The 16,318-nt window shown below is 44.5% G+C and overlaps 1 protein-coding gene across 1 annotated transcript; it reads right to left on the bottom strand.

Annotated features, from left to right (window-relative positions):
- Positions 1–2,676: 2,676 nt before the first annotated feature.
- paqr3a (progestin and adipoQ receptor family member IIIa) lies at positions 2,677–16,047 on the bottom strand. Its single transcript, XM_030723676.1, has 8 exons — positions 15,900–16,047; positions 14,882–15,113; positions 13,589–13,751; positions 11,873–12,028; positions 5,887–6,084; positions 5,459–5,549; positions 5,151–5,330; positions 2,677–4,797 (listed from the first exon to the last, which is right to left on the bottom strand). Exons 1-7 carry the CDS (start codon positions 15,958–15,960, stop codon positions 5,188–5,190), a joined length of 1,044 nt encoding a protein of 347 aa, XP_030579536.1. The 5' UTR covers positions 15,961–16,047; the 3' UTR covers positions 2,677–4,797; positions 5,151–5,187.
- Positions 16,048–16,318: the final 271 nt, after the last annotated feature.

Genomic DNA, 16,318 nt, shown 5'->3' with positions numbered 1-16,318 from the left:
GTGGTGTTTCCACATATCCTTCAGCTGCACCCGTTTGTTGAAAAGCCTTTTATGCTGCATCTGAACCAAAAGAAACCCACTCAAAAAATGTGATTGAGCTTCGCATTTTCCGCTCGACTCGCTGCAAAAGCTCTTTGCGGTCTGCCTTCTGATCTGCCGACATGTTTTTGTTGTTAGCACCACGAAGCCTTACCTGAGCTCGGCTCCGCCTTGCTTCATAGTACCTCGGAAACCACGACGCCATCAGCCTCGCGCGTCATTTGAAATCATTTGGGAGTTCTCCTGAACCACTTGGTTTTATCTTTAATAGACTTTCTCTATGCATAATGCCACAGTAGTCTTTATGCAGCTAAATGTGGGTGTGATATGTGTTGCATTAGAAGGGATTGAATTTTGTCAGGTCAGGTTTAAATTTAGCCGCTAAACTTTTTTCCTAGCAGTAAGTTTCTGTGTAAGTGCTGTTTTTAAAGTTACAGCTCAGCATTTCTCTGATAGAAATCAAACACACGGCCACGTTAGATGACTAGTTTAGGATTTTATGACACCTACAGAGACTCACAAAGCAGCTTTGAACATTTTGCATCGTGGGGAATTTAACTGTCAGTAAACGGATAAGGCTGGCAGGGTTAGTGTGAACAAGTCCCATGAAAGAACTAAAGCCAGTTGTGTGAAGTCATTTTCACACATGCACTGCAGCCTCAGACCTCTGCAGACATTAGTAAAAGTTCATGTGAGAATGGGTCACATTAGCTGCTGTAAAGAAATGCTATGACTTTGTGTCCAGAGTGTGTGTGTGTGTGCTGAAGAGAGATCGACTGAAGTTTAATTAGCGCTGGGCTGCATTTTTATGCAGTACCAGTCTGTACCACAAGATGGTGCAGTGAGTCGATGTTACCATTATTTACCTGGGCATCGTAAAAGCCTCGAGAAAATTAGGGGCAGGATGGTAAATGGTAAATGGACTAGTTCTTATATAGCGCTTTTCTACTCAATCAGAGCACTCAAAGTGCTATTACATTCACCCATGCACTCCCATTCATACTAGCACTTCCATGTTTTGCTAAGCTAAGTGCTTTTAATTAGCTATCATTCACACACATTCACACTCCGACAGGACGGTCGGAGAGCAACTTGGGGTTAAGTATCTTGCCCAAGGATACATTGGCATGTAGCCTGGAGTAGTAGTAGTGGTGAACATTTGGGAACGCGTACCTTTAACCTGCTTAGTTCAAAGTCTGAGAATAGTGCAGTTACTGTCAGTAGTGGCTGTACACGGGCAGCACCCGTGCTTAGACGATTACCTACGTCGAATTGAAGTAAAACTTTCACCACCAGGTGGCAGCGTTTTACTAACGCTGATGTTTGTAGATTTGTGTTGCTACAGATACTTCTGGGTTACTTCACTGTTAGGAACCTTCCTAAATGAAACTGAATGCAGACAGCACTGTTGTAATGATAAAGCTTATGCTGACATCTCTTCAGCACATTCAGGACACAAAGTCACGGTGGCCGTTTCTGCTTCCTGACAGATGGACTTCATTTTTGAACTGCTTTAAATCTTTGGACCTGCTTCTCTCCAGGTGTAAAAACTGTTTTCCTTACCGTCTGTGCACACAGCTCCACTCACACTAGTTTCTGCTGAGGATCAGTTTGGTGTTTGCACGTACACTTCTTCTCTAAGCTTTAAAAAAGTCGGGTTTTACAGGGCAGCTCTAAAGCTTGGGTCGCAGGCTGTAACTACACGAGGGCATCATTTGCATTCATAACATTTTTACTGAAACGCTGTTAAAGAACTGATTTAACTTCATACACAGACTGTTAAAAACTAAGAAAATGGCACAGTTACAGTTTTAGTTTGCTTTTCTTGGAGGGGGGTGGTGATGCTTTTAGTTAATGACGGTCTGCAGTTTGTTCATTAAAACTGAGCTTTGTGTCTCACTTGAACTGGTTCGAGTCCTGGTGGGTGGCGGTCCTTCGTGGGGAACAGAAGCCTCTGTGGGGTGTTTAATAGGGAAGGAGCGTTTGTGCATCGCCACCAATCGGACCAACGGCAGTTATTTTTTCTGCGTCACCACATCGCATCAGTAATTTCTGGAAGGTGCAGATCTAAATATAAACGAAGTGAGCAGAGGGGTGTGGATCTAACTCCCATATAGAAGGTCAGTGGTTGTATTCCCCCTCTAAAATGTCAGACTGCTCCTTTAAAAAGGGGCCACGGCTGGTTCAGTGATTCCCTGGAATGACTTCCTGGAATATCTGGACTCTGCAGGAGGAAACGGTGGTGGTGAACTGACATTTGGTTCTGTAGTGACTATGGTGGCAGCAGGGCTCTGTATGTGGGACAGGTGAGCTCTGATTACCTGTATCACTGGCTTTGGTGTCTTGATGGGATTTGTTCACAAGGACATTTTTTTCCTTTGCAGAATGAGGTGCATTCATAAAGGGAAAACATGTTTTTCAGGTTATTTTTCTTCACGCTGAACTATTCCTTAAACTTCTCCGACATCGACCGCCTTAAGCACTGCATTTAGCTCCACCATCGTTGGCACATTTGTTTGAATGAAACCAGCAGCCTGCTCTGTTTTTACACCGTTTCATACGCTTCCATCTGTGTTTTGTTGTATTTATGCTATACTGCTGTTGGATGCAATAAAGTTTCATCTCAAACAGAACGGAAAACAGCACATGGTTACTTTTATTTCAACTGTTTGATGCTCAGGTATGAAAAGTCAATATATAAAACTTTCCTACAAAATGAGAGAAACAGGGAAGAAAATACAAACTGAGCAGATTCATTATGAATAAATTAAACACAGAACAACAAACCAGAGAAGATTTTCCCAACATTAAAAACATTAATTACAGAAAACATCAGAATGAGAGCGCCCCCAGCAGGCGCACTGCTGAGGATGAAAACATGTATTTATACTGATTTTATTCCAACATGGAAACACAAAGAGCTGACCTGCAACATTGCACCTCACCCGAAAGCATACTGCGGGCTATGATGTCCTAAAATACTGAAGACAGAGTTTCCACAAATGAAGCTTAAAGTTTGCTTTTGTAAAGTGTTCGCAGTTTACAGTAGATATCAGAGCTGCAGCTCCTGTGAAATACTTAAGTCATCGTTTGAATCTTGTAAAATAAAACTGCGTCCCAACTTCAAACCAACAGGAGTTACAGAAACGCCCTCGATGAGGAAACCTGTTTGAGGGATTTGATTGTTCGAGTGCTCGGTGAGGAAGTCTTTCAGCAAACAACAAAATTAAATATAATTAGTAACAAGTGTCAGCGTTCATAGACGAGCATTAAAAAGAGAGCGCTGCACAGATGAACCACAAAAACAAAAATGGCTTTTTCTCCTGATCCTGACCCAACGCTCCGAGAACCTCCCTTTATATCAGACTTCAGATTCTGCTTGTACAACAGTTTGTACTCTTCTCCTCTCACAGACACACACACAGACACACACGTGAGGGTAAACAAGTCAACGACAGTTTGCATGCAAGTTAAAAACGACTCCAAGCATCCAATGAAAAGCCGAGTTTCCTCCGTGCTACATTAGCGCTCCTGCTAACTGCTGCAGACGTTCAGCCGTCTGAAAGATGGACGTAGCCGCGGTGACGTCTCTGTAACCACAGGTATCGCTCCCTGGTGGTCATTAAAAGCACTGCAGGTTTAAGGCACTTTCAGACCAGGAAGCCACGTCCATCTGTTACGCAGAACACTGAACTGACTCAGTGACATCCAGTCGGTGTTTGTCTAATAATGAAACAATATTCATCAGTATGATATTCACACATTGACCGTTTACAAGATTTTGAAGCATGAAAGCGAGAATGTCAGGAACAGGACCGTCACTGAGCTCCAGTGTGGTGAAGTCTTTAAACCACTGCAAAAATGTTGGAAACTCGTCCTAAAAACATTATTTTAGCCGCCGAACCAAAAATGAACAGAAGAGTCAAACACTGAGTTTTAGGGCTCCTTCCTGCAGCTCTCAGCTGGGACGCAGTTTAAAAGCTCAACAAGACCCCCCCCCCATCAAAGGCCAAACTGCCCATCACCCCCCAGAAAGACGGGAAAGAGGATCTTCTCATCTTTATGACACACCAAACAACATGCTGTGTCAGGTGACTGTGAAACCTTCAAACCTTTTAGCTCTTTATATATAAATAAATGTCAGTGTGAAACAGGAGGAGACGCCCGACCACCTGGAGCTTCAGGTACCCAGGTGTTGGCAGTACCTGTGACAGCGTGAACGTGTCACCATAAAGGGATGAGAGCGATTCATTCCCACTGAAGGAAACTTTGGTTTGTTCATGGTGTGATCATTTTTTTTATTTAATAAAATATCAGAAATGTTTTTGTTTGCTCGTAGTGTACAATACTGAGGTCAGAGTTCATCTGCCCTACTAACAGCAGCTGTGGCTTTAACCCTTTAAAACACAGCTGGAAACATGTCGTTCTGCAGGAGCTGCAGGTTCACTTACAGGCACTTCTGCTGCCCACCCTGCAGTTTATACACAAACATGAGTTCTTAAAGGAGCCTCAGCTGCTGCTGATCATCTACAATCACTCAGAGGGCCTCTCTGTTTTCATCAGTGTTCATAGGTCACCTCACATCCTGGATCGATTCAAATCTGCAGCCCCTCTGACGGCTCCTCCTCATCACAGAGACTCACAGGTGAGGTGGACTGAAGACACAGGTAAGAGTCCATCTGTGAGGACACTGATGGACCGAAGACCGAAGCTCAGCGTCTCCGCTTCTTCTGCCAAACTGGACCCACTGCAGCCGACCTGAACATGCAACAACACGGTTCACCGAAGACAATCGATTAAAAGGATCATCAAGTCTCTAACTGAACCACTCCCACCTCCCACTGCCACTTCACAGTATTACCTGAGAAGCTTCAGGCCTCGGCTTACTTTGTTAAACATATTCTAGCAGGCGACCGTCGTTTCACTGCGAGGTTTTACCAAAACAGACCAAACTGAACGAGGATACAGGAAGTTCCAGATTCATACACAGCAGTGTTCATATGCAGTTTGTTGGCTGAGGAGCTACACCAAAGCCCAGGATGATGAGAGTCCAGAAATAAAAACAAGTATGGAGCTGAAACTGAACAGAGCAAAGTTGTACGGCTGCTTACATTCATCAGCGCCGCGGTCCCGGCCCGCAGCAGCGATCTAGGCGTGTGGGGGGGCGCTGGGGCAGGGCTGACTGTGTCTGTACGCCATGATGAAGCCCGATGCTTGGTGCCACCAGTAAAACATGAGCACTAGCAGCACGTGCCAAATCTGATGGCTGGAGCCCACGTAGTTCAGCTGACCTGCAGCAACAGTTTGGGTTCAGATTTGAATGAGATTCAGGCTTCAACATGTCTCTGTGTAGAATCAGATTACTTTCCAACTATGAGTGAGAAAACTGAAATAGAGGGAAATAAACAGGTCCTCTCACCGGGGAAGTAACGCTCAGGAACCTTTGAAACATAGAAAATGAGCGCCAGTGCTGCAATGACGTACATCCCCAGAACTCGGGGAACAAATGCCTGAAAGGAAGAAGAAATTTCAATTCAGCCAACACGTGGACAATAATGACCTGCGGGTACGAAGCAGCATTTGCAGCCTCCACCACCAGGACGGGAAAATGAAGCAGAAGTGACTTCACAGGATTAAGAAGCACTTAAAGCAGGTCAGTGTGCCCGATAAGGGAAAGTCCTGTGGTTATAAATCGCTACTAAAGACTAAAGTCTTTGCTTTCTGACCCCAACAAACACTTCACATAGTCTGTTTACATACAACAAGATGTCCATGAGCACAGTACCAGGCAACCGTGTGAGAACATCCTAAAGAAGGGACCACTGTGACCGCACTGAGCATGCTCACCTGGACGAGTTCAGAGGAGAACCCTCCTGTGATGCAGATCCAGTGGACGGTGGGGATGAGGCTGTATCCGGCCACAGAGCAGAAGATGATGGAGCGCAGCTGCTTCCACTGCTTGCTGAGGTAATGAGGGTGGATCTGAGCGAAGAACACGGCCAGGATCATGGCCAGGACCGTCACCAGGTACACCTGCCGCCAGTACTGCGCAGAGAGGAAGAGGAGTTAGGTCACGCCAGCTGCAGAGTGAACACAGGTGAATGAAGCTTTTAAAGGTGCCCTTCACATGCTGCAGGGATCTGATGGTCCAAGAAAAGAAACTGTAAATAAGGTAAACACGTTCACACTGTCCAAGTCCACCTAAACCATCATGAAGTCAAAGTCCAGGCCTTAAAAACAGCTCTGTCAGCAGAAAGAACCCAGGAAGAGATTTCTTTAAACCTGCACGGAGCTGAAACAAGTTAAACAGCACCTGGGTTCATGTGATGGACCTGTTTGTCTTACACCTGCAGAGCAACATTTTCATACATGTGGAGGTGCATCTGTGCCACCAGGTGAAGGCGTGTTCAGTATTTAACCTCCCTCAGCTCTGTTTCTGGTGCTGAGAGAAGCTCTTCAGCTGCTGTGTTTGTGCAGCAGGAAGTACACGTGTGCACTTTCAGAGCTTCTCCCTCAAAACAGCTGTGAAGGTCGACCAGCACGTAAACAAAGGGACCAAACGGCAGGAGCTGAAACTCACTGGTCTGCTTCATCATAACACACACACACACACACACACACCCCCCTACCTTTCGTATCAGTTTATAATAAAGCCTGATCAGGTGTGTGGTTCTGGTCCTGATCACATGCTCAGGCTCTTTGTATTCTTGCAGTGAGGCATCACTGTCAGAGGCACCGATCTGGTTCACGTCACCTTTAATTATGCACCAGATTTCCGAGCCACAAAGAAGAACCAGTTCCACACTGGTGCTGACCTCTGACCTTTGCTGTCAGGCTTTAGCTCTGCTGTCCTTCTGTGCTTAGGCTGCGTAGGGAGGTTAAGTCCTTGATGTCACACAGGCCACTGTTAGTATGTCACAGTTGGCATTAATGCCCAACACTGTGGTTTAGGAGGTGCTGATGTTTAGACCTGCGTGCTTGGCAAACGTGCTCACCCTGTCACTTTTCTCCTGCAGCTAATGCGCCTCTGAGGACAGCTGGGCTATCAGCAAACACCTCAGGCTGAGAAAAAGCAGCCTGGTTATTACTGTCGGCTAAAACGAAAGAAAAAAACCTCAAGAAAAGTCGGTCCTTCCTTCCTCTGCTGCTGTTCTTGATCAGGGGCAGCAGCCTAGGCAGAGCTGAGACCCCCCTCTCCTCAGCCACCTCCTCCAGCTCTTCTGGTGGGACACTGAGGTGTTCCCAAGCCAACCAAGTGATATAATCTCTACAGTGAGCCCTGGGTTTGCTGGACATGCCTTAAACACCTCACCTAGGAGGCATCCTAGTCACCTGGCTCCTTTCCACGTGGAGGAATGGTAGGAGGAGCTCCTCTCTCTCTCTCTCAGCAGGAGCTCAGACACCCTTGGAAGGAAGCTCATTTCTGCTGCTTGTATGTGGGATTTCATTCTCTCGGTCACTGCCCACAGCTCGTGGCTACAGGTGAGGGCAGGAACGTAGACTGAAAGCTTCCCTGGCCTCAGACATGGAGCTGCTGATTCTTATGCCAGCTGCAAACTGTGACTCAGGAAGAACATTTAGTTCGTAGTGAAGGAAAAACAGATTTATGTGCATATAAAACTGCAGTTCTTTGTTGAATTGGTCAAACGCAGAGAGGCTTTGGTGCTCATTTTATTGGAGTGGGAGGTCTGACTGAGTCAGCAGCCTTCACAAAAGCTTGAATTTTAATATTCTGAGCCTCCTGAACCTGACAAATAATAATTCAAAGAATAAAACCAGGAACTCAACTGAAACCAGCAGAGCTGCTTAGACTCTAACCTGAAGCTACAGTAAAGCTGCTTCTGTCAGTGCTGACCTTTGTAAATTAGGAACAAAACGCAGGTCCCAGTCTGTGTGATGGACAGCAGGACATGATGTACATGAAGTGATGCACCAGGTCAGCCGACACACCGCAGGAAGGACAAAACAGACTCAGTGAAAGCGTGACAAAGTAACGTCACATCGTAGAGGTTCTGCACATCCAGAGCATCCCCTTACGTGGCACACAGCTGCTTTTTCCTGATCTGATTATTACGGCTGAACAGATTTATCTTCTATAGACAGCATTTAGGGTTTAAATAAACATGTTAGCTGGCTCCATTTGTACTGCAGCATGAACAAGCAGTTAAAATATTTGCTTCTGCTAAAGTCTCCCACTGTTTCATCTGCTGTCATTATGAATATAACGCTAATCTGTCTGCAGTTGGTACTTAAACTTCTATAAGTAAGTGTTTAAAGTCTGGGCAGCCTCATCTCGGTCCCTTCTGTCTGCTTGTGTGGATGTAGGCCTCCGTCCAGTCACACGTCCTCATGTGACGAGTCCTGCTGAATTTCACAGTGAATAAATTTGCACCAGGAACAAGGCCCCGCTCTGCTCCAGCCAAGTTTTTTAAGCTCCTCTCCTCACAGACTCCGTGTTCTCTCCTCCAAATCTGCATCTCTAAAACACTCTTGACGAGACAAGAGTTTGACTGGCTAAATATAAAAAATCTGTTTTTCTTTAGGGACTTGGCGTGCCACAGGAGAGGAGCCACCCAGAAGCAGAGCCCCAGTCTTGGCAAGGACGGGGGAGGGGGGTGTAGAGAGGAGGAGGAGGGGGACCTTCGCTTAGACGGCTCCCGGACTTGCGAACGTCATATGGTGGAGAACAGGAGTGACGGACCGCTCCGTGAACGCGGCCATCTGGTTTGGGCTGGAGCAGATTTCAGCTTCGTTCTGGGGGCAAAATAACCCGGCGCTTCCAATATGCGGGGGAACGCGAACAGTGAGGAGCACGGCCAACACTTCAGGAGTTCAAAAAAATAAATAAATAAAATAAAATAGGACAGAAAAAAAGACATGGTGGTGGTGGGCGGCTGGAATAAGGAACTGGCTTGTGTCATCAGAGGCTGTTTTCCAAACGGCGAGCGCGGCGAAGGTGTCGTGTCGCTTATTCACCGGGAACAATGAGTCAGTGAGCAGAGCCAGACTGCAGGACCCACTTCAGCTTTATTCAATTACTGCTTCTCAGGCTGAGGACGTCTCCGGGGAGGACTGCGCTAAGATGTCACACTGATGCTCTGTGCAGCGACTCCCACACACACAAACATATTCACGTGACAATATGCACACAACTGCAGTGGGGACAGTAAGCCTGAATTCAGCCATTTTATCTGTATCTATAGATAGATATATACACACCACTGTTATTGTTTTAGGCCAAGTTTAACCCGCCAACATCTTTCATTTACACTTTACCATCGTTTAGTTTGCATCAATTGTGTCCACTCTAAGCACTGCTGTGCTGCCAGCCTTCAGGATTGGTATTAATTAATTTGATACTAACAGTGAGGGGGTGTAATGTAAATGTGCATTTGTGCTACAATCAGCTGACTTCAGTTCCTGTGCAGGGAGGGGGCACTCTGCACTTACCTCACTAACAGTAACTGTGCTCAGGCCAGAAACTGCTGCAGGTAATACAACACGGACGCTCACCGAGCATCTGCACAGACAGCATGCTAACAGCGTGACGCTAAAGCCGAGTGTAAAGTGAACAGGTAACAGAGGCAGTTCTGAGCAGCCACATTTATAGCTCTACTTGTTTCTACTGTAAAGGCACCAAAGTTCTCGTTGGGCTGGTTGTCGGCTTTCATACTTGTGTGTCCTTGCTGAGGCGGGAACAATGAGTGGGACTGCTGCCTGACGTTTATATTATGAACTGGTGATTATGTGAGAAGTATTGTAACGAATTACTTTTTTCAAGGAGAACTAAAGTAATGCAGCACTTTTGTGTCATGTATTCCTTTTTGAATGATGAGCCAACACTGTTTCTAACCCTCATCTTTGGAGTCTCCCTCTCAAAGCCCGTTTACACCCAACGCTGGTACTGCTGCGAATGGCGGCACACACCAAAACTGCTGCAGAACCTCTTGATTTTTGTAACCTGGCATGGCTGGTTGAAGACGAGTACAGTGGTGTTTGTTTTTAATCACTTTCAATGATGCATCAATGCAGCGTTAATGGTGCAACAGCTCGGAGCGACTCACTGTAAAAAACTGATTTCTTTGTTTTGGGTTGATGACCTCCTCCCAGCACTGATGCAGAGGTTTTGCCTGAGTGGCAGCACCTGCTGTTTGGGAGAAGACTGCGGCGAGTCTCCGCTCCAGCATAAAGGTGATGGGGCTGTGGTGATGTCACAGTTAACGTGCGACACAACCACTGTGGTGACCATAAACAAGGCATCACATCCTCACTCTCACGATCCTTCTGACTTCTTAGTGTTTTTGCAGCCTTACATACTGTGACGGCCTGGTGGCCTCTCAGGGTGACTGTCTCTGAGTATGATGAGCAGCTAAGGAAATGGGCAGGGGAATTGCTAATTAGACCAGTGTTTCCCCAACGGTGTGACCTGATGTAAGTCTAAGTGTGCCTCGGGATTTTGTGTTAGCCAAACATTATTCCTGTAACTGCACAAACTGTCAGGAGAGTTGTGGTTTCAGGCAAGTTAGCAGCCTTCACCTCAGCTGCATCACATGGTTGGGAGCATTTAGCTAATGCTAACGTGTTGCTCAGACAGTTAAAGAGGCACCAAATGTCTCTGGATCTCAGGATCTGACCCAGAAACAGCAAGAATGTCTGTGTGAAAGTGTCTGATGAGGGATGGATGCAGTCAAAACTGTCACTGACTTCATTCCAGATAATATAAAGCTTTCTGTGTGCACCTTGAAATTTTGGCTTGTTTGGTGTGATGGGCACAAAAGGTTTGTAAACCTCTGAAACACACATATCCTGGACATATTGAGCACTTCTCAACATGTCCAGAATAATAATTTCTGAAAATTAAACTATAAAAGCAGCCTCAGTAAACAGCAGGAAGGTCAGGCTTCCAGCAGCCTGACTTCTTCTTCAGACTGAGGAGGACTCGTGAGAGAAGCACATGAAAGACTGAAGCGATGAATACAGGGAAACGGGATTTAACACAGCGAAGCAGTCCGCCTGCTCTGAACTCGACTCACGCGGGTAAACAATAAGCTGTTTACAATAAAAGTGCAGCGCAGCATCGCTGAGTCACAGAGGACTGCAGGGAAGCTTCTCACATTCAGGATTTTTTAGGGATTTAAGCTGATGCAGCTCCACAGGGCGACGTGGTGCCGGGCAATAAGAGATAAGGATTCAGTGTGAACCGCGTGTTGAGAACGTTTAACTTTGACCCTGCTTATGAATTTAAAGCCGATTAGTTTTTCTCTTTGATTTTTTTAGTTTTTGTGCTGGCAGCAGTGACGAAGCTTCTTTTGTAAAGTCACATCAGGAAAGTCAGATTAGACCCGATGGAGGAAGCTCACGTTCATCACCACAGCAAAAGCTCCAGAGACGAGGAGACGGAGAACATATTCTGGAAGGAGACCTTCACTGTTTTCAGTACACCTGAACTTCTTGTCCTTGGTCCTCATCATATTCTGCTCAAAAAATGAAAGGATCATTTTCTCAATGGGGGGAAAAACCAGAGCACTGCGGGGGGCGGGGCTTCTGACCTGTACAGTCCAGCTTTTCTATAACATTTTATAAAGACTTTAATGGTTCACTACTGCCTTCTTCCATTTATCTCAATACATGTATTGTGTAATATTTCAATGCTGCAGATTTACCTTGTTACTCTTGAACAGAAAGGTGCCACACAATAACATGTATTAATATGATTATTATATTAATGTCAACTCTGAGTAAAACAAAATTTTCTTATCTTGTGAGAATATGTCAACAAAGAGGAACACAGGGCTGAGAGGCTAATTCAAAAAAAGGCTGCAGGTGAACTTACATTGTTACAGTAGAAGGTGTAGAAGACTCCGGGAACGTAGCATCCCAGGATGCCGATGGAAACGCCGGCGTAATCCAGCGCCATCCAACGGCGGCTGGTCTTCTCTGAGCGATGGCAGGAGAACAGGTGGTACCCCACGGAGCACAGCATACACAGCTGAGGACCACAAAGCACACAGTCAGGCATCACGACCACAAAGACCAAACTCAGAATGCTTAAACTGGACTACATTTTTTTAATTTAATAATAAAGAACTTTATTTATACAGCAGTGCACAGATGCAGAAGAAAAAGCAGAATGTGAGGCTCAAACACAAAGCCCGACACTGAGGCCAAAACAAGACAGAATTCAACAAATTTTGAGGCAATAATAAAAACACAAACTGGAAACACAATAAACACTAATAAAAGGAATAACCCAAGTGCAGCAGAAAAAGCAACAGGACAAAGTTAAAAATGACACATAAAATCAGCTGAAAATCATCCTAAATGACATAATTACATAAACGTCAGCCCATGAAAAGTCTGACTCTGAGAGCCTGATCTCACTGGGCACATCTTAAGTCACCAGCAGTGACGCACCTGAGGACCTGTGGCTCATACGGGAACAATGTTTCTGCTGTGTAACTTGGAGATGGACCCTATGGAAGCATGTTTCCATCACTGGGAGGGGGGAAAAAGAAATTGCTGTCCTCAAGTCAAAATCTCAGATTAGTATCTGACTTACGTCTGACTAAGTCAAAATTTCAAGATACCAAATTCAAAATACGGAGTTACAAGTTTAAATTTTGAAATATCAGTGACAATATTTTTCCACAGGGCCGAGACCTGCTGCAAAGTGATCTGCAGAGTCTTAAACACACACACACAGAGCCAACAAGAGAAGCAGAATAAAGATCAATAAAAGCATGAAAGACTTTCTTTGAGAGCATCGGTTTCAATCAGGTAATCACACGTCCTTCACTCACATTAAGGTGAATCCACATAATCGTCCCAGTCTGAAATCACCCCATAAACTGCCGTGACTGATCGATCTCCACATTTGACCACAGGCTCATATACTGTAAAGCTATGTACATATTTATAATATACCACAGATTCATGCCTGAACCTTTAAAACAAATAAAATACCCTTGAATGTGGTGTAGAAAGGCTAAGTAACAAATACGGTATTTTAATGACATTAATGCTTATGATGTTGAACATTACATGTCTGTTTATCAGTACAGCAGCATTTGAAAAATTCATGTGTCAAATTTGGATGGGAACGCCGCCCAGCACCAGCTGAATGCTGCTCTTTATTTCCAGAATCCACAGCAACAATGGAAAAGCTCGACTCCGAGCTCACCCACTGGGACAGGTTTGCCTGGATATTTTAAGGGCTATATTTATAGGTGACAGTAAGAGTACAAAGGTGATCTGACAGGTTCATTAACACCTGGGATATCTAACTATAGAGAGACGGGTATCATGACCAGAGATGAAACTGATTTGGTTGCAGTTTTTAAACAGAGTCTAAATGTGTTTTCAGCCCTGAAATGTTCACGTGGATACTTTATGTACTGAAAGTTTTGAGGGCTAATTTAAACCCACTCCTGTGTATGTCGAGGTAACTTTGGAAACTTTTCATTTTTTCCATCTGATAATGACAGCAACCCACCATTACATCTCAAAATGTGAGGTCATGTCCAATAAGTAGTAGTAAGCAGCACTGTACCTGGAAGCAGAAGAGTCCAATGGAGTAGATGACATAATCCTCTCTGGAGGCGCCAAAAGCCGGCAGCACAGAGGCCATGTTGTACACCCCAAGACAGAAGAAGAGCAGGAAGCCCAGGAGATGGCTCCAGATGTTCACCGTCTCATTGGACAGGATGAAGAGGCTGTAAAGATCATTCACAAACTTTTGGAGCCTATCCCAGCTGTCATAGGGCAAGAGGCGGGATACATCCCGGACAGGTCGGCAGTTTATCACAGTACTAGCACAGAGACAGGCAACCATCACACTCACAGTATCCACTCACCATCCAGATCATTGAATTCAGGTGTTCCAGTCCCTTCCATGGCCACAGGTGTATAAACCAAGCACCTAGGCATGCAGACTGCTGCTACAAACATTAGTGAAAGAATGGGTCGCTCTCAGGAGCTCAGTAAATCCCAGCGTGGTACCGTGATAGGATGATACCTGTGCAACAAGTCCAGTCACTACTAAATATTCCACAGTCAGCTCAGCCATGAAGTGGTAGGCCACGTAAAATCACAGAGCCAGGGCTTCAAAGGGTGGGCCGACATCATATTAAACCCTCTGGATTAAGAATGGCTGTTACTCAGGTTCATGTGTGTGTGAAGGCAGACGAGTGAATACTTTTGGCAGCACAGTGTAAATTAAATCTGTAACTGATGAAGACACCACTAAAAAGGTATAACAAAATCAGGAATTATGTAATTATTTATTGCAATGTCATATCACTGTGTGTACTGTGAATACTGCTCAGTGTTATTAATTGCTGTACGTAAGTACAGGAGATATCGCCATGGAAATTTCCAGGTCTAAAAAAACCCCAAAACAAAAAAACCCCAAATTTAAGCTCTCTAAAAAACTGCAACCAAGTGTGACAATCTGAAGCCAAAAGCTTCAGATTCTGTGTATTCTATAACCAGCTTTAAGTACCAATATAATGAATACACCACAGCTTCAACAGCAAAATGAACCAATTTAATGTCTGTGGCATAAAAGAAGAGAAACAAGCACTGGTACCCTGGATATTTGCTCTGCTTTCTAATAATTTCTAAAAAGTTAATTTTAGGTAGACTTTCAAGTCTCATATCACCATGTGGGATAATAGGTGACCGCACAAAATATGTTACACCTCATGGAAAGTTCCCACTTTAACCAGCTGTGACTGTGAGGGGCTCAAACAGGAGGCACTGACTGATTTTAGTGGAATGACCCTTTTGTTGTGGTGTGAGATGAAGAAAATTCTGATTAAAAGGTTAAAAGGCTGCTTCTCACCTTTTGATGCACAGCCTGGAGGGCAGGTATGCCCTGTATCCATCTGTGATGTAGGGGTTCTCCCTCAGAAACAGTGGGATCTGTTCATATGTGTACAGTCTGATACCTCTGGGCACCAGTACAGGCCAGTACTGATAACTTCCCAGCTCGATGTAGTGTGCAGCCTGAGAGCTCTTCTGTGGTTTCTGAGGCATGTCTGAGACAGCAGGGTGCGGTTTAGTCTGACCTGAACCTGAAACCAGTAAATCAGATCAAGATCAGATCCAGCTGAGGCATAACACTTCCAATAAAACACGGCATTGGAGGGTTAAGCGGTATTTGTTTTGTGTAGTTGTCTGACCATCTGCGTTTTAACTGTCAAGTGGAGAAGGACTAAAAGTGAAGACACCAAAACGTCAAGTGAAAGCTGATTCTTTCACCATCTGTGTGGCAGAAACTCGGGGAGCTATTATCAGCACGTTACCATGACTTGCAGCCATCGGCTTGTCTTCCATGTAATCCCATGTTACTGACGCTAACCCTCCAGATTACGGGCTACCGAACCCCGTTCACTAATGTGACAATTTTAGGTGCTTAAGTACTAAAACATTTACACACCCCACGATTCAATCAACGATTTGATCCAATAAGCACCGGACGATGCTCCAAACCATCAATAAAGTGTATATTTCTAGATACGCTCCTACTTACAGTCAAATTTACAGCTAATGTTACACTGTAGGAGACGGCGGGGATCGCGCTATCACCAGTTACAAAGTTGAGTTTTAGTAATACAGCGTGCTTCCTTTGTACACTTTTTATAAGCCGATTGTATCTAAAAAATACAATGAACAAATTAACAGTTAAAGTTGTGACTTTTGAGGTTAATTATACAGTCGTTAACCAAGACGATCTTAAAATAAGGGCAGTTTCAAAGCGGCCTGGTGACCAGTGGCTAATTACAGCTCAACGGGCTAAGCTAACAACGGGCAGCTTTTTTTTTTTTATTGTAAAGCTAATAAATTAACAACAAACTCACCTTTTAACTTGGCATATGTGCAGTTTGTGCCATTCTGGGGCTTATAATACGTACTACGCATTTGTAAACACTGTTAATATTAACTTAAAAAACAAAAAAAACAGCGCAATATTACTGAAGTTTCAATTACAACATCTTCCGAGTCACACAGACGTCATCAGTAATGGACCCTTCCAACGTGGCCAGGGTCTGCCTGAATAAAAAATAAAAGAAGACGTAATGTCTGTTAATATCGCTGAAATTTAAATTCAAATTTATTGAGGTCTTCACTTTTTATGCATCTTCTATTCAGCTGGCTGCTGTAACACAATTATTTCCAAAATTTTGAAATAAAATATTTCTCATCTTTGTCTTTTAATGCATTAAACCCGATTGGGTTTATTATCACCATTAAGATTCATTTATGTTTTGCTGATGGA

Source organism: Archocentrus centrarchus, unplaced genomic scaffold (genome assembly GCF_007364275.1).
Source record: "Archocentrus centrarchus isolate MPI-CPG fArcCen1 unplaced genomic scaffold, fArcCen1 scaffold_26_ctg1, whole genome shotgun sequence".
NCBI classification, from domain to species: domain Eukaryota; kingdom Metazoa; phylum Chordata; class Actinopteri; order Cichliformes; family Cichlidae; genus Archocentrus; species Archocentrus centrarchus.
The sequence above is the reverse complement of the archived record's forward strand: the minus strand, read 5'-3'. Positions and strand labels throughout refer to the sequence as shown.